Source organism: Cricetulus griseus, chromosome 7 (genome assembly GCF_003668045.3).
Source record: "Cricetulus griseus strain 17A/GY chromosome 7, alternate assembly CriGri-PICRH-1.0, whole genome shotgun sequence".
NCBI classification, from domain to species: Eukaryota; Metazoa; Chordata; class Mammalia; order Rodentia; family Cricetidae; genus Cricetulus; species Cricetulus griseus.
In genome coordinates, this window is record NC_048600.1 from 119,286,148 (window position 1) to 119,303,865 (window position 17,718).

At 51.9% G+C, this 17,718-nt stretch overlaps 1 protein-coding gene across 1 annotated transcript in view; it reads right to left on the reverse strand.

The window, feature by feature from the left end:
• The window catches only part of Scn4a (sodium voltage-gated channel alpha subunit 4), a 31,886-nt gene extending 19,593 nt beyond the window's left edge, over positions 1 to 12,293 (reverse strand). The window contains exons 1-14 of the mRNA XM_035448160.1: positions 12,251 to 12,293; positions 11,896 to 12,059; positions 11,508 to 11,789; positions 11,280 to 11,419; positions 11,111 to 11,230; positions 10,652 to 10,780; positions 10,122 to 10,213; positions 9,311 to 9,625; positions 7,960 to 8,023; positions 7,594 to 7,735; positions 5,783 to 5,992; positions 5,041 to 5,191; positions 2,851 to 3,089; positions 522 to 695 (exon numbers count right to left, since the gene is read on the reverse strand). Of these exons, the coding sequence (XP_035304051.1) occupies positions 522 to 695; positions 2,851 to 3,089; positions 5,041 to 5,191; positions 5,783 to 5,992; positions 7,594 to 7,735; positions 7,960 to 8,023; positions 9,311 to 9,625; positions 10,122 to 10,213; positions 10,652 to 10,780; positions 11,111 to 11,230; positions 11,280 to 11,419; positions 11,508 to 11,789; positions 11,896 to 12,059; positions 12,251 to 12,293 (2,265 nt within the window). The remainder of the gene's footprint in view (positions 1 to 521; positions 696 to 2,850; positions 3,090 to 5,040; positions 5,192 to 5,782; positions 5,993 to 7,593; positions 7,736 to 7,959; positions 8,024 to 9,310; positions 9,626 to 10,121; positions 10,214 to 10,651; positions 10,781 to 11,110; positions 11,231 to 11,279; positions 11,420 to 11,507; positions 11,790 to 11,895; positions 12,060 to 12,250) is intronic.
• Between the last annotated feature and the right edge of the window lie 5,425 nt (positions 12,294 to 17,718).

Consider the following 17,718-nt stretch of genomic DNA (forward strand, 5'->3'; position numbering starts at 1 on the left):
TCTACAATGAGATCTGGTGCCATCTTCTGGTGTGCAGATATATATGGAAACAGAATGTTGTATACATAATAAATAAATAAAATCTAAAAAAAAATAAAATTAAAAAAAAATAAAATTATACTATACTAGTGGCTGTTGGGGGTGGGTGACCTAAGGAGCCATTATACTTTGACTGCATTTTTTTGTTGTTGCTTGCCTGAAAGTCCTCATGACAAAGTCAAAACAAAAGAAAACAAAACAGGAGTGAACTTCAAGGGGTAAAGAAAAAATTAGTAATTATTAAGACCCAAGCATGTTACTAACAAACCCTGAGGTTTGGTCTTCCTTTAGGCCGGCAACACCGGCTCAAGTCAGCCCCGTGACTGCCCAAAGTTGTCCAATACCAGCTCTTGGTCCCCCGCCCCAGCCCCGTGTAATAGGAAGGAAGGACGCGATTTCTCCTAGTTGACAGGTTCTGAGGGACCAAGTGGCATGCATAGGGCAGCTCTCCTCCCCCCCCCCAGCCCCTGGATCTTGTGTACCAGACGGAAGGAGCGGAGCACTGACAGCCCCTGCACGTTGGCCAGGCCCAGCTCTACCAGGCTGAGGGTGACAATGAAGCTGTCGAAGATGTTCCAGCCCTGTTGGAAATATTCATAGGGATCCATGGCGATCAATTTCAGCACCATCTCCGCAGTGAAAATGCCCGTGAAGACCTGGGGGGCGGGGCAGGACGTGGAATCTCTGTCACAGAGCCTCACAGAAACCTGGCCTTGGGATTTCCCCCTCAACCTCCTGGTAGAGCTTTAGAGACCAAAAGTTGAGAAGGGGTAGGGAGTGGTACCCATGGCCCATGTGTGTGTTGGTGGTGACAGGTACAAAGGCCATGTCATCTGCCTAGGTGGATGCAACATAGATAGACCTATTCCTACCCATTTCTGACCTTCTGACCTTGTGGCCATGGCCAAGTCACTAACTTCTTGGGTCTTCTACCTGATCATAATGTTCGGCGTCCATGAAGTGCTATCTGGCTCACACGGACCCCGTTGGCATGCGCTTCTATACAAAGCTGGAGCGATTATCACACTCTTCCCACAGATAAGCAGGTGAGGCTCAGAGAGGTGCATCCCAGCTCCCTTCATGTCCCTCAGTCCCTCAGGTTCTCAGCTCAGAATTTCTCTGTGCTCTGAGCCACCTACTAAGCATAACCCCAGGACCTAGCAAACTTGACTTTTTGGTTTTGAAACAGGTGTCATGTAGCTCAGACTGGTCTCGAACTTACTATGTAGCAGAAGATGGCCCTGGACTTCTGGTACTCCTGCCTCCATCTCCCAGGTGCTGGGATTACAAGCATGTGCCATCATGCTTGGTTTTATTCAGCGCCGGGAATGGAGCCTAGGAAGGCTTGCATGTTAGGTAAGCATTGTACCAACTGAGCCACATCCTCAACCACCTAGCAAGCTTTGGTGGACACAGGGTCTTGGTAGAGACTGAACGGGCAATCAGAAAGGAGGTCAGGCTGGGCATTGGTGGCGCACGCCTTTAATCCCAGCACTCGGGAGGCAGAGGCAGGCGGATTTCTGTGAGTTCGAGGCCAGCCTGGTCTCCAGAGAGAGTGCCAGGATAGGTTCCAAAGCTACACAGAGAAACCCTGTCTCAAAAAACAAAAACAAAAACAAAAGAACAAAACAAAACAAAACAAAAGGAAGGAAGGAAGGAAGGAAGGAAGGAAGGAAGGAAGGAAGGAAGGAAGGAAGGAAGGAAGTCAGATTTGCCTCCTCAACCCCAGAATAGGTACCTGAGGGCCTTAAAGTTCACTGAGCATGGCCTCCCTCCTACCAAGCATCAGCTGCTCTGGCTCGACAGCATGCCTAGGTACACACTGGGTGCCTCCCAAGAGCTGTCCCAGGCCACAGCAGGTGCCCAGACAAGCAGCACAGTGTGGACAGTGAGTGCGCAGGCAGATAGGCCCTGTCCATCATACACGCCCTGGCAGCTGTGCCAGGAGTCTGGAGCATGCCCTTGCCTCTCTCGCCCAGCCTGGACATGGCTGCTTTGGGCATTTTCACAAGACAGACATAACTGCTTTGAAGACTGGGGATTCTGGTGACATGACTCCTATGCCCCTCCCCAGTGTTGGGACTGTCCCAACCCTTCCTCACATCATATGCGGCCTGAGCTTGCTTCTCCCTGGAGGTGATAGGAGCCTCTTGTGCATTGGCCATGGGTGGGTGTGGGTGGGGGTGGGACTGCAAAGGAGACTGGGAAGGGTGGGGCACAGTGGAGCAGGCCTGGAGGAGGAGGCAGAGGCTTTTCCCTTTGTCAGGCTCCACTGGGGCTGTGCAACGAGGTGCTAATGCCCCTAATGGGTAGGATAAGCAGTGGGATCAGAGCATGTCAACAATGGCTGAGCAGCAGAGGGCTCAGGAGAGAGCAGCCCAGTGGCGCTGGAGAACCGGGAGGTCTTTGGAGTGAGGTAGACCCTCTGGCATTTGGGTGTCTTTGATTATATGCCACCACTCCCAGGTCCCTTGGTCTCTTAGGTTCATGACAGTCTATGAAAGTTGAGAAACTTGTTACCTGGCCCCACCCATTCCCACACCCCCACTCCCTCAACCCCAATTCCTAGATGTGACCTGGATCCCAGACCTCCAGGAGTGCTGACCTCAGCTCACCCCACTCTCCTCATTCCCAAATTCCTTGACGTACAATCACCAAATTCCCTAGACCTCTGTATTCCCTCTCCCATGCGCCTCCGCTGTATGACTTGTGCCAGCTGTCCCCAAGTGCCCTCCATTTCCACACAGCCCAGGCAGCCCCGCTCTTCTGTCCTGTCCTCCAGATGACCGCCCTCTCCCGTCCCTTCCTTACCAAGTTGCCCACGGTGAGTACGTTGTCGAAGTGCTCCGTCATGGGGTAGTGCTCCATGGCCATGAAGAGAGTGTTGAGCACGATGCAGATGGTGATACCCAGGTCCACGAAGGGGTCCATGACAATCAGGTGGATGATACGTTTGAACTTCACCCACGGGGCACAGCAGTTCCAGATGAGCACTTTGTGTGCACATTTGTACCACCACGGTGGGCACTTCTGGTGGGCCTCCTCCAGCTCTGGAGGTGAGGTTGGAACAGGCATCTGATGAAGATCCTCTTACGCCATCTAGCTCTCTGCTCCTCGTCCCGAGTCTTACCCCTTAGCACTCCACATCTCAAGACTCTATCCCACTGTCTTCTTCCTTACAGACTGCCTCATGGGACATCATCTGCCTTCTCTATGCTCGGAATCTTCTGCCCACCGCCTCCATAAGGCCTTCTCTAGCCCCACCCCACAACACATCAGTCTCAGGACCAGCCCCTCCAAATGCCACCCACAAGCCCCTCAAGGCATACCTCCTTGGTAAGCCTTGTCCCAAATCCCTCCCCAGTACTCTGCTTTGAGTCCTTGGCAATCTCATTCTTGCACCCCCACAATGCCCTCTGCTCAGTAAGCTGGAGCTGCGCTATCAGCCATCCTCTCAGGTTTGGGATTCTGCCAGGAAAGAGACATACCCTGGTCTCTGGCTGGGGTGGGTTCCAGAGTCATCATCGTCTTTTTTTTTTTAAGATTTATTTATTATGTATATAGTGTTCTGTCTGCTTATATCATTGTAGGCCAGTAGGGGGCATCAGATCTCATTACAGATGGTTGTGAGCCATCATGTGGTTGCTGGGAATTGAACTCAGAACCTCTGGAACACCAGCTAGTTTTCTTAACCACTGAGCCATCATTCCAGCCCCAAGGGTTCCAGAGTCTTTAGGGAGCATTGGGGGTCTACTTTAAGGGGTCAGTCCTCAGTGCTGCTGGCCAGAGTTCCTGAAAATGTTCCCTCCCTGCTGCTGGTAACACAGGTCACCCCATACTGTCCCCAGGTATAAACAGCTTTCCCTCTTGAGTGGCTTTCTGGAAACCCTCTATTCTTGCTACCCCTAAGCTGTGGGGTCTGTGGTATAGGGCTATTCCTTCACCTGGCCTCTGTGGCCTGTGGGATAACCTCCTCCTAGGCAGGTTCTCCAGTGCTTGCTGCTGTAAACTTAAGAGGTAAATACTATTGGGCCACCTATTTTGCAGGTGAAAGAAAGAGACTAGGATAGGTGGCAGGCCCTTGGAGACCCTGGGCAGGGCTGGGATCCCACCCAGGAATGAGAAAGGTGAAGCTCTTCCATGGGCTATCTCAGGCTAGTCTGCCTGGGCTCCTGTAGGTGCCCCAGCATCTGAGATGTGAAGCCTGAGAAAGAGGCCACAGAGGTGCGGAGCCTGGACCACTCCCTGGACCATTTTCTGGGGTCCAGTCACCTGAACCCAGAGTATAAGATCATATGAGACGCCTCCCTCTCAAGGTTTACAGAAGAACCCCAGCCGACTCTGCTTTTAGCACAAGGTAAGCCCTAGCAAGCAACCGGGTCCCCTCTCTGGGTCAGAGGTCATTTCTAGCCTCCTTCTCTCGTCATTTCCTTCCTTCAGCTATATCCCTAATGCTCTTTTCTCCCCCCCCCCCATTGTCCTCTTCTCCCATCCATGGATCTGTTTGTCTGTCTTTCCATTCGGCAATCTGTCCTGCCATCTATTACCCACCCACCCAGTCAAGCTTCTGTCTGCCCTTCCTTTTTACTGCTTTATTCTCCTCCTGAGACTTGGGTTACCATAGGACTCATGGGGAGTCTGTGATTCTACTTGGGGGAATTTAACCATTGACCTTTAACCTTTGCCCAGGAAACACTGGAGTACTTTCCAGAATACCAGGCCTTCCTGGTTAGTATTATTGGCCTATCCTTCCTCATTGCCTTGGCAGCCCCCAAAGCCCTCCCGGAAGCCCCTAGTTCCCGCAATGGCCTGGACTTGCAGCCAGGAATGGACCAGGTTGACAGGACTATATTTATCCCAGCTTATTTCTTTGGTGTCAATATTAAGTTACTGCCCTCCTGAAGCTCGGTCCAAGCAGGCCCCACCCTGCACCTCAGGAGGCTGAGAGGCTTAGTGGGCAGTGCAGGCAGAGGGGAGGAGATGGGGGTACAGGGCACTCACCCTCCATAGCATCTGAGATGGCACTGTCTGCGCTGCAGCTTGGCCTTGGGGGCCCCTTCTCCCCAGATGTGTCTAGGCTGCCATTGCAGTCTTTGCTGTGGGCTGGGTCCCCGTCTGCCTCCCCACCTTCCAGAGCCTGGGCAGCCTTAGCCTGTAAATCAACAAGGATAATGAATAAGAAGTCTCACGCCGAGGCAGGGGGGTGGACACACTGACTATCAGAAACTCTGATAGTTTTGGATGAGCCTTTTGGATGACAGGCCCTTTTCTTAGCTGATGTCAAATCTAGCACATGTAGAGTAGGGGTGGCCGACAGTGGTGACGGAGTGACGGGGGAAGAACAAAGTGACTGAGACCATTGACCCCGAAGACTGTCAACCCTGACACAATGCTGGGCTCCAGACTTCATATGTGTATAAGAAAGAAGGAAGCTGCTCCAGGTACAACCTGGGGCCCTGTCTCTGCCTCAGCAAAGACCCAGAAACCACAAAGCCATAGACCTTTAACCTGGAGGCAAGTTCACGGTTCACTATCCCAAACTCCTTGCTGTGTGATGGGGAAACTGAGGTACCCCTTCCACCAAAGCTCCCAGCCTGGGGCTTTCTGCTCTTTTTGCCCCATTACCCTTCTCTTGCCCCTCCTCCTCCCAGGCAGCCTGGAAGGAGCCAGCAGTTAAGGAGTCCAGGCCAGAGGCAGGGAGACTCTTGGGTTCTCATCCCAAACTCCCTGCCTGAATCCACACCTTTTCTAACTCCTCCTGATGTTTTTTGAATTTCTCAAGCATCTGTTGGAACTCCTCCTCTTTCTCCTGGTCCTCAGCCAGGGTAGCTTCATTCTGCTCAGCATACGCCATGGCCACAACCGCCAGGATCAGATTGATGAGGTAGAAGGAACCCAGGAAGATGATGACCACAAAGAAGATCATGTAGGTCTTGCCAGCAGCTCGAAGCGTCTAGGGATGAGAAGAGAAGGAGGGAGAGGTCTCTTGGCGTCCACAGAGCCCTTCCACATGGTTGTTGCTGAGGTAGGCAGGCAGAGGAGGGGTCCCTCACAGAGCTTGGGGATATGGAGGCCTTGGAGACAAGGTGTGGCCCTCCTTAGCAACTCAACCATATTCTGGGGAAGTTCAAAATACATGTGAGTGACCCAGGCATTTTGGTATCCCAGATTAGAGCTGTGGGGAGTCCAGATAGACACCCAGAGGTCAGAAAACCAAATGGACAAACAGCAAACAGGGATTGAAACCTTGCTTTGAGCCAGAGTCTGGTTCCTAGGAAGTGCTCAACAAATAATAGAGCTATGATTATTGTTGTTATTAATCTTGTTAGAAACTCTGTCAAAGATCAGAAGACGCCGTCATTCCTTCTCAACCCACCTGCTCTACCCACCACAGGCATCAAGTGCTGGCATCCCTTGGTAACCTGGGAACTGGTTCCTCGGATACCAAGGTCCGCAGATGCTCATGCCCCTTACAGGAAGGGTGTAGTGTTTGCATCCAGCCTTGGCAAGCCCCCCCTTATAATCCTCTCTAGATGACCCATGGTATCTAACACAATGTAAGTGTTACACATGCAGCTGCTGGGCTTTCTAAATTATGGAATAAAGATCTTTTCCCATAGGATATTTGTATGTGTCCTCCAGGCAGGAGTCTCCAGCAGTAAAGGCTCAAGTTTTCCTTCTAAAATACTTTCTCTCTCTCTCTCTCTCTCTCTCTCTCTCTCTCTCTCTCTCTCTCTCTCTCTCTCTCTTCTTCTTCTCCTCCTCCCCCTTCTCCTCCTCTTCCTCCTCCCCCTCCACCCCCTCCTCCTTCTTTTACAAGACAGGGTTTCTCTTTGTATCCCTGGCTGTCCAGGAACATTCTGTAGACCAGGCTGCTCAGAAATCCACCGCCTGCCTCTGCCTCTAGAGTGCTGGGATTAAAGATGTGTGCCACCACTGCTCAGCTAAAATACTTCTCTTTATCGTTCTCTTGCACATTGCTGGGAATTGAACCCAGGACCTTGTATACACTCAGCAAGTATTCTACCACTGAGCTAAATGCCCAGGCTTTTGTTTTGTTTTTCAAGACAGGGTTTCTCTGTGTAGCCCTGGCTGTCCTGGAACCTGCTTTGTAGACCAGGCTGGCCTCGAACTCAGAGATCTGCCCGCCTCTGTCTTCTGAGTGCTGGAATTAAAGGTGTGCCCCACCACCACCCACTCCATTTTTCTCTTTAAGTATCTTCAATCTGTAGTTGGTTGAATCTACAGACAAGGAAAGCCAACTACCATTGTGTGGGGTCAGAGTTGAGTTTCCCTGCTGTCCTACTGATTTTTCTGAGGCTGGGTCCAACTCTATAGCAGGCCTAGACCCTCAGCTCATATAGCAAAAATGGAAAAGGAAAAGGACTGTGGTTTGGCTCTGGCCAGGTATTCCTAAGAGCCCACAGGGGGACTGTAGGAGTCCCCTAGAGGAGTTGGTGCAGCAGGGGGCTGGCCATTGTGGGTGGGCTCTGAGGAGCCGTGGCATGGAGGGTATGTCTGTGGGGATGAAGGGCAGAGTGAGGGCAGTTGTACCAGCTGGAAAAGGTTCTCCCAGTAGTCCTGTGTCATGAGACGGAAGAGAGCTAGGAAGGCCCAGCTGAAGGTGTCGTAGCTGGTGTAGCCATAGTTGGGATTCCGCCCAGCCTTCATGCATTGATAACCTTCGGGGCAGTGCCTGGTAGTAAAAGGGAGGACTGGCTCAGGGGAGGAAGCCAGCTGAGGACAGATGGAGGACTCTAGGGAGGGATCCCCAGTTCTCCACATGTTCTCCCAGCACCAAAGCCTTCTATCCGCCGCGCCCAATGCCCTCCCCGCCATGCTCCTATCCACTCCAGATCCCTGTCCCTAATGAACCCCCACCTCCCCCACCTCCCAGGGTTCTTTTGTGCCACAACTCACCCGGCATCGCTGCTATTGCCACAGAGCAGGGCATCATTGGAGCCCTCCAGGAAGTAGAAGTTCCCTTTGGGAATCAGAAGCCACCAAGAAGACACGTTAGCACACAGATGCACAGTAAACACACACGTACACCATACACCTGTGAACAGATCTGTGTGCCCAAGGAGGCCACACGGCTACTCCCTGTGCAACTCCTCCCATCTTTAACAAACAGTTCCAGATTCCAAGGTCTCCTCGGATAAGCTGCTGGGACTCCGGTCTCAGCCACTCCGGCTTGGTGCCTACTGTGAAGTCAGGATTCACCAGGAGCCCAACAAGGGGCAAAAGGCAAGTGTCTGTGTGTGCATTAGGGTTTCACATATTTATTCAACTGTAGGGCTGGGGTTAGAATCTAGGGGCCACGGTGAAGGAAGAACACAATTCCAATAAACAGACACTGAGTAACAGAGACTCTGAGAATGTGTGTTCGTGTTGCATGTTCCCATAAAGGGACAGGCATGTGAACATGGCATGCCTGTTGGCAGCCCTACAGGGAAGGGAGCACAGAGTGTGGGGAAGGAGAACAGGGTGCCCAGGCTACAGAAGGACAGAAGGATGATGGACTGTCTCTTTGTACAGTGAGAGCTGTGTGTGTGTGTGTGTGTGTGTGTGTGTGTGTGTGTTTCAGGGCAACCTTGGTCTTGTTTCTCAACACCAACTGTCACTTTTTTTTTCAGGGAGTCTCTTATTGGGACCTGGGGTTTGCTAATGAGGTAGGATTAGCTTGCTGTACTGTGAGCCCCTGCGATCTGCCTGTTTCTGCCTCTCCAGTGCTGGAATCACAGGCCTGTGCCACGGTGCCTGGTTGTTTACATGGGTTCTGGGGATTGGCCTCAAGTTCTCAGTCTTGCATGACAAGCACTTTATGGATTGAGCTGTCTCCTCGGCCTCAACAGGTGTGGGATTTTTAAAACAGTGTGTCATCATCACATTAACCCTTTGAGGGGAGTTTTGTCACAATTCACTTAACAGGAGAGGGTTTTTGTTTGCTTTGCTTTGCTTTTTCAAGACAGGGTTTCTCTGTGTAACAACTCTGGATGTCCTGGCACTCACTCTGTAGACCAGGCTGGCCTCGAACTCACAGAAACCTATCTGCCTCTGCCTCTGCCTCCCAAGTGCTGGGATTAAAGATATGTACCACCACCCAGCGATAGGAGAGGGTTCTTAGGGTCATGACTGAGTTACTTGTTGGAGGCTACCCGAGCTCGTTAGTGATGGATCAAGACTATGTTCTCTGCAAGAAGCAGCTGAGACAGGGGCTGCTCGAGGGGGGCCAGGCAGTGTCCTCCGGCCCTTCCCCCTCCCTTCTCACCTTCATCATTGATGTAGGCATCCCAGTCAAAGGTGTAGTTGCTGGCCCAGCTCTCCTGGCTGCTCCAAGTGTCGTTGCCGTACCACGAGTCATTGCCGTACCACGAGTCATTGCTGTACCACGAGTCATTGCCATACCATGTGGTGTTGGTGTCATTCATGGGCGGGGGCCAGCGCACGCACTTCTGTCGCAGGTTTCCCATGAAGAGTTGCAGCCCTACCAGCGCAAAGACGCTCAGGCAGAAGACGGTGAGGATCATCACGTCGGACAGCTTTTTCACCGACTGGATCAGGGCTCCTACAATGGTCTTCAGCCCTGGTCACAGCGAGGGTGAAGGCATCAGGGGGGGGGGGGTATGGGGAGAGGGATGGCCGAGGACTCCACCCTGAGCCTCAGCCAACTCCATCTCTGAGGCCAGTTTTGCTCCTCACAGTGTCTTCCCTGAAGCCTTCCTACAGTAACCCTTTCCTGAGTACCTCCTCTATGAGGACCTAAGCTTTGCCTGGAGACGGATGACCTCTAGGATTCAATGAGCCCCCACCTTCCCCACCTCCCAGGGTTCTTTTGTGCCACAACTCACCCGGCATCGCTGCTATTGCCACAGCAGCAATGTGTCTGACCCTCAGAACTACACAAAAGCATAGAGGAGTTTTTAATAACTGTCACTAGGTTTGTGCTCCCACAATGTGCTCTCTGACAATTTGTCGTAAGCCCGGGCTAGGCTCTCAGAACCTGAGTGTTCCCTTCTAGGCCTGGGTGTGGTGGAGGGGGCATGTTGGCCCAGGCAGAGAATCCCCACACCTCCCAATACCTGGGATAACCGTGATGGTTTTCAGGGCCCGCAGCACACGGAAGGTCCTCAGGGCTGAGATGTTGCCCAAGTCCACAAACTCTGTCACATACCTGAGTGGGAAGTTGAGGTGGGGGATGTCAGAGCTGGTACAGAAATCAAGTGGTGTCTCTGGGTACACAATGACGATTCCCAAAGAATTCTTGTAATTGGGGTTATTGCAAGGAGTGGAGGGTGGGCCAAATAACCCCCAAAGTTCCTGTTACAGCCCAAGAGTTGGGAAGAACAGTGCTGAGCTTGCTGCTGGAGAGTGGAGGGACAAGAACGGTCCCGTTCACAAACTGGCTGTGGGGCTGGGAGTCAGGCTGCCTCCTACGGTGTCTGTAGTATGAGGAGGGGACACTGACTTCTGAGCAGGGCCCTGGGAATATCCTAGGTCATGTGGCGCAGTCTGCCCAAGTAATGGCCCCTGCCACCACCCTCCTGCCAAGGCTCTCTTTGGGGACTAACCCTTCTTGCCACTCCCATCCTAGCCCTGGGGCCCTGCTCACGCCATCGTGATGACACTGAAGTCCAGCCAGTTCCAGGGGTCCCGGAGGAATGTGAAGTCATCAATGCAGAAGCCTCGGGCCAACATCTTAATGAGAGATTCAAAGGTGTAGATCCCTGTGAAGGTGTACCTAACAAGAAGAGGGCCAGTCAGGGCCAAGTATGTTACCTGGATGTGTGTGTGTGTGTGTGTGTGTGTGTGTGTGTGTGTGTGTGTGTGTGTGTGTGTGTGTGTGTGTGTGTGTGTGTGCATGGCAGCTGTGGACCTCAGAGGAGAGGCATCGAGATGGCATCTGGCTACCCAGGGCTGAGGACATTAGCAAGGGTGATCGCATGCCCTTCCCCACCCTGCCACAGGGCGCTAATGGTCACAGTGTGTCTCCCCTGAAAGACAAGAGCAGTGTCACTCTGAGCACTCGGGGTACAGACCTGGGATAGGGAATTTGGTGCAGGGGACTTACTCCACGTCCTTGGACCAAGAAGGCGGATTGCTCATGGTCATGAACACACAGTTGGTCAAGATGGTGATCATGATGAACATGCTGAACAGCGTGGGTGGGTCAAGGAAAGGGGCGGAGCAGCTGGGAAGAGGAGGCACAGGAAGGTGTCCCGCCCCCCCCACCTCCCCACCTCTCCCACTGGGCAGGATATGCGTGGATGAGCACCTTGATGGCCCCACGCCTGACGATGCTGAAGGGGCTCAGCATGTAGAGGGCGGGTGTGGCAGAGAAGCGGAAGATGGCCTTGCCTTTGTTGAGCACAATGAAGGTCTACAGCAGGGAGAGAACTGTGAGCCCACAGGACGGACAGACAAATGGACAGGAGGCACAGACAGAGGCAGCCCTCCCCAACGCAGACCTTCTTGTCACTGTAGTAAGGGTCCAGGTCCTCCAGGGGGATGCCGATGACTTCAGGTGGGGGGTCCCCATAGATGAGTGGTAGGTTCTTGCCAGCTTCCAGGTCGCTGCGAGGCTTCCGCTCAGGCTCCTCAATCTCCATTTGCTTATTCCGCTGCAGCCGGGCCTCCTCCTCCACTGCCCGCTGCTCTATGGCAGCCAGGGACTCTGGGGTGAAGGGGCGCAGGCAGTGGGGACCGGGGGGTACCAAGGTGGGCAGAGATGAGCTGGCCATCCTTGCATCCTGGGCTCAGGGGCCAGAAGGGTGGTAGGCAGCGGGACAGTTGCAGCCCAGTAGTCCTGGGGTTCTGGTGGTCACCAATGCCCTGGGGCTCCTGTGTACTCCTCACTTCCTGCTTGCCCAGGGGTTGGGCCAAGAAGGTGGGTGTACAGGTCTTGTTGGCTGGGAGATGTGCCTGCAAGGCCTGGGAGTGCTGCTGCACAGGCACTGGGCAGGAAGCATCCCCCAGCCCAGGCCCCACAGTGCACTCTTCTCTGCAATGGGTTGCGCCACCTTCAGGAGCAACAGAAGACGAACCAGATCCTCTTCAGCCTTGGCAACTTGGGGCCAATGCCCGGGTGTCTTGAGCTGTCACCGGTTCAAACTCCAGCAACTTCAGCCTAAGGGGACACAGAGAGAGAACCTGTACTGGTGGCATCCACATAATCTCCAGGTGGACCAGGATGAGGGTCTGGTAGAATTACCTGAAAGTACATCTAGAAAATGAATTTCATCTTGGATATCCATTACGTGGATTGGCTGATACTGATGAGCAGGAGGTGTGGGTGGAGACCACTGAGGTCTCAGCAAGACTCAGTACAAAAAGATGGCTGTATTGATGATGTCTGCAAGGGACAAACTCAGAAGAATGTGGGCCCTGTCTGTATTTGTTATCTCTGCCTGGAGAAAAGGGACAGGAAAGATGTGGGGACATTTCTTTTCTGACCTTTAAGGTACTTGGCAGTAGGTTGGGAGAGGGAACACAGAAGGGGCCCGGCCTGCAGACGGTCTCAGCATCCTTCTTCCATGGCTCTGTGGAATCCAGACCTCTGGGCAGACTGAGTGGAACATGCAGATGTAAACTACGGGAGGCAGGTAGTGTCAGGAGACCCGGGAATGCTAATATGGATGACTAGGAAAGGCAATGGGAGAAAGGAATTCCAGTAGGCAGGGTTAGAGCCCCGGGAACAGTTTTTGGTTGATGGTCTCTTAGGAACTGGGTACAGGAAAGAAGTCATGTCAGAGCCTTAGGTTTTATGGGCAGTATGTGGACCATCGCTTGAGCTGGTCCCTTGGCCTTTTCTGGCTCCTGGTCCCATTCACCCCGCCTGTTCCCCATGGAAGAGCTGTGCTGGGTTAGTGGTTGGGGAATAGAAATGGGGGAATGATTCCTTCAGCAAACAGAAAGAACGCTGGCCCAGTCACTCACAACCACTGAAAGGCCAATATGGGGCTGGAGAAATGGCTCAATGGGTGAGTACATATAAGGACCTGAGTTTGGATCTAACATTCAAGAAAAAAGAATAGGTAGTCACGTGAACACTTGTTCTGGGGCAGGAGCAGAGACAGGATGATTGCTGAGTCTCCCTGGCCACTAGCTTAGTTCCAGGTCCAAGGAAAGACCTGCTTCGAAGAGGTGAGGTGGACAGGGATAAAGCAGGACAGCTAATGCCCTCCTCTGGCCTCTGCAAGCACATGTACACACACACACACACAACACTAACACACACTCACACACACACAACACTAACACACACATACACACAGAACACACTCTCACACATACACATGCACGTACACACACAGAACACTCACACAAACACACTCACACTCTCACACACAGAATACTCACACATACATACACACGGAACACACTCTCACACAGATGGATGGATCCCAGAGCCTCCACCCTAACACAGGGAGGGACTCTGTCAGACTCCCAGAGAGACATCAAGTACAGCCCTCTCACAGAAGACCCTGGCACAGCCGCTCTGGTTATTGTACATACTTCTCAGGCTTGGTCAACAGATGGAGCAGATGACAGGGAAAGGCCAGAGCCATTGGGCGGAGATGGACACACCCCTTGCCCAGCTACCCAGCTGCTTCTTGCCAGGCTCCAGGGAGTCATGTTTCTGCTAGTTCTTCTTTTCCAGCTGGTCAGTGACCCCAGTGTGTGCAAGTGCATGTACCCACACTCAGGTCTGAGTTGAAGTCCTTCACGGATACATTTAGCCTGTCCTGTACCTTGCCCTGACCCTGAACACATGCTCTCATCTTGTCATATGCTAATGATGCTGGATGGCCTAGGAGGGACCCACCCAGTCTTAAGTCATCTTGGACCCAATACTCCAAGTCTGGTGCTGCCCTCTCTCCTTCTCTGGAGCCCAGAGGGACCACAATAACCCAGAGCGACAGCCTGGCTCTGGACCAGCCCTCGAGGAAACTGACCTCACCTGAATCACAGGAGCCCAGGGACAGTCCAGTGTTTCTTCTCGGCCCACACCCTGAGCATCCTGCCCTGCTCTCACATCTTAGAAACGATGTGGTCCACCCCACTGACCCACTTCCGGTCTCTGCTCTAGAAGCATCCCCTTCTCTCCCTGGGAACACACACATACTTCTTCCTTCAAAATCACTTCCCAGCTCCCCCCAACCCCCATCCTTTCACCAACCCTGAAGCCACTTCACGTTTGGGAATTTTGCTGTGTGAGGGAAATTATCTGCGTTCCCAGTGCCCACACAGTGGCCCATGGCTGCCTGTGACTCCTGATCCAGGGGATCTGATGCCTTCTTCTGACCTCCACAGTGAGCAGCTACACAGGTGCCAAACAAACATACATGTAGGCAAAACATTCATACAAGGAAAGTAAATAAAGACGTAAATTTTGTTTGAAAACCACATGCCTGGCCGTGAGTGATGGCGCACGCTTTGAATCCCAGAACTCAGGAGGTAGAGGCAGGTGGATCGTTGTGAGTTTGAGATCAGCCTGGTCTACAGAACAAGTTTTAGGACACAGGTCTACACAGAGAAACCCTGTCTCAAAAACCACCCACCCCACAAAAAGAAGCCCTGTGCCACCCTCTCTGGTTCCACTTTGTTTGTTTGTTTGTTTGTTTGAGACAGGGTCCATCCTTAGCCGGGGGCTCAATGATCAGACTATTTATGTTAGCTGATTTCAAAGATTTCTACTTCCTCGGGATTGGGTTACAAGTATATCCTGCCACACCCAGTCTTGTCTGGTTTGTTTGTTTTGAGTGGGAGCTGAGGATGAACTCAGGTTCATTCTCAAGTTGGTACAGTATGCACTAACTAACCTCCCTCCCCTCCCCTCCCTGTAGCCTTTTCCTTGAGGCCTCATCTCCCACGCTTCCCATCATCTCATACGTCTTCAAATGCCCAAGCTCTCCCCCTAACGTTCCCCTCCGATGGCCCCGCCTCTTCTTCCTCCTCCTGGCCTATTAGAATAATAATAATCTGGCGGGGCATGGTGGGGAGCACCTTTACTCCCAGCACCCAAGAGGCAGAGGCAGCAGATCTCTGACTTCAAGGCCAGCCTGGTCTACAGAGTGAATTCTCAGACAGCCAGGCCTACACAGAGAAATTCTGTCTTGAAAACACAAACCAGGGGCTGGAGAGATGGTTCAGGGGTTGAGAGCACTGACTGTCCTTCCAGAGGTTCTGAGTTCAATTCCCAGCTACCACATGGTGGCTCACAACCATCTGTAATGTGATCTGTTCCCCTCATCTAGCAAGCACTATATACATGATAAATAAATAAATAAATCTTTAAAAAAAAGCCAGAAAACCCAAACCAACCAAACAGCAATAATAATAATACCACCATAGCCTGGGCCTTCTACTTCCACTCAACCCCTGGGCATTCTCACTGCAGCTCTTTTCTGTCTGCTGCTCATGGATGTCTGTCTTCTACACAACACCAATGACAGCTACCGCACCTCAGCCTCCACATCTCCCCTGTCTTCCTGTCTTGGAAAGTGTCTACACCTGCTGTCTCTGCTTCCTTACCTTTCGCTCCCTCCTCAACTCATTCCAACCTGGCTGCCATCGCTCCGCTCAACCGGAACTGCTTTTGTCAAATCACTAACACTCTCCCTGCTGCCAAGTCCACGTTTCTCTCCTTGCCTCCCTTGACCTCTCAGGAGCAGTCAACCCAGTTGGCACAGCCCCTCTCTGGAATATTATATTCTTTCAGCTTCCACAGGCTCACACTGGTGATTTTTCTTCCTCACTGGCTGCTCCTTGATGATGTCTGTTGTATGGCCCTTTCTGTACCCAGTCTCTCAAGTCACATAGGGCTCAGCCTTTACATGGCTATGACGATAGAAGGTGTCATAGGAATAAAATGACTTTTTCTTTGAACTCTACACAGGCATAGCTAGGGCCCTCTGGACAGCTCCATGGTGCTAAGAGGCGCCCCCAAGCTCCATGGTTTCATACACGCTTTCTTATGCTCGGAAATGCCACCACTCCCAGTTTCTCAGATCAATCATCAACATGAGCCCTGAATTCTCCTTTTCTGTCACTATGTCCAAAAGCCCTGCTACTCTATTTTCCATCATGCATGGAAACCCTCCTTTCTGGGGGAGTGGCCTGTCTCCTGCTACCATTTTGCCACTTCTCCAAAGCAGTCCCACAAGGTAGCCACTGATATTTCAAAACAAAAGTTGGCTCCTGTTTCTTTTAAAATTCTCTAATAACCCCCTCTGTGCTTAGAATACAACTTCAGCCTCCTGTGGTGGCTTCCTAGGTCCTGGTGCTCTGGCCCCTGACTGCTTGCCCACTTTTGTCGACTGCTCTTACCCTGGTCACTCTGTTCCAGTCCTATTAGCTTATTTGGCCACTGGCTTTGTCCCTGCCTTTGAGATTTTGCCCAGCTCTCCTCTCTCTCTGGAACCCCACAGCCTTCCCTTTCTCTTCCCAAGTTCTCTTCCATCTTCTATTTCAAGAGAATTTTTCTTTCTCTTTTTCCTACCAAACTCCCCTGTATTTTCCTTGACATTATTTTTCATAAGTTGTAAATGCTTGCCTCATTTGTTTCTGTGTGTTCTCCACAGGGTGGAAATGTAAATGTCAACACAAGCAGTGACTGTGTCTGTCTAGGTCACCATGGCTAGTCCCAGCACTGGGCATGCAGTAGATATTTAAATAGTGTTTGTTTCCAGGCATGGTGGCACATGCCTTTAATCCCCACACTTGTGAGGTGACACAGTCAGATCTCTATGAGTTTGAGGTCAGCCTAGTCTACATAGTGAGTTTTAGGCCAACTAGGGCTACATAGTGAGACCCTATTTCAAAACAAAAATACCAACAAAGGGCATACTGAATGAATGAATGAATGAATGAATGAATGAATGAATGGAGGCCTTGGATATAGACCTTCTAGGGATCTCATGGACTTTTCTATCCACCAATCCATCCACCCATCTGTCCGTCCATCCATCTGTCTGCCTGTCTGTCCATTTGTCCATCCCTCTACCCATCTGTTCACATCTCAGAAGTTGAGTTGGCCATGAGTAGGGCTCAGTGGTCCACAGTTAGACTCTGCTGGTCTGGGGAATGTGGAGCAGAGCGCACGTGGCTATGAGAAGGTGATATAGAGTGGTGCTGGTGGTGTTGGTGGCGATGGTGTTGTTGGTGTTGTTGGTGGTGTTGGTGTTGTTGGTGTTGTTGGTGGTGATGGTGTTGTTGTTGTTGGTGGTGTTGGTGTTGTTGGTGTTGTTGGTGTTGGTGGTGTTGGTGGTGTTGGTGTTGGTGGTGTTGGTGGTGTTGGTGTTGGTGTTGTTGGTGTTGTTGTTGGTGTTGGTGTTGTTGTTGTTGTTGTTGTTGGTGGTGGTGGTGGTGTTGGTGTTGGTGTTGTTGTTGTTGTTGTTGTTGGTGGTGGTGGTGGTGGTGGTGGTGTTGGTGGTGTTGGTGGTGTTCAGGTGGGTAAGCAGATACTTCCAAGTAAGAGGAGGACAGCTGACTTTTTAAAGATGACTCTCAGTGGATGAGTAAGTTAGGAAGACAGAGGGGAGGACTCCTCAGGGACAGGGGCAGCCAGTGTAGACACTGGGAACCTGTATGGATCGCAGAAGCCATTTAGGGAATGGGGTGGAGAGAGGTGAGATAAGGCTAAGGGTTGCCACCAGGCATGAGGGGACCAGACTTCAT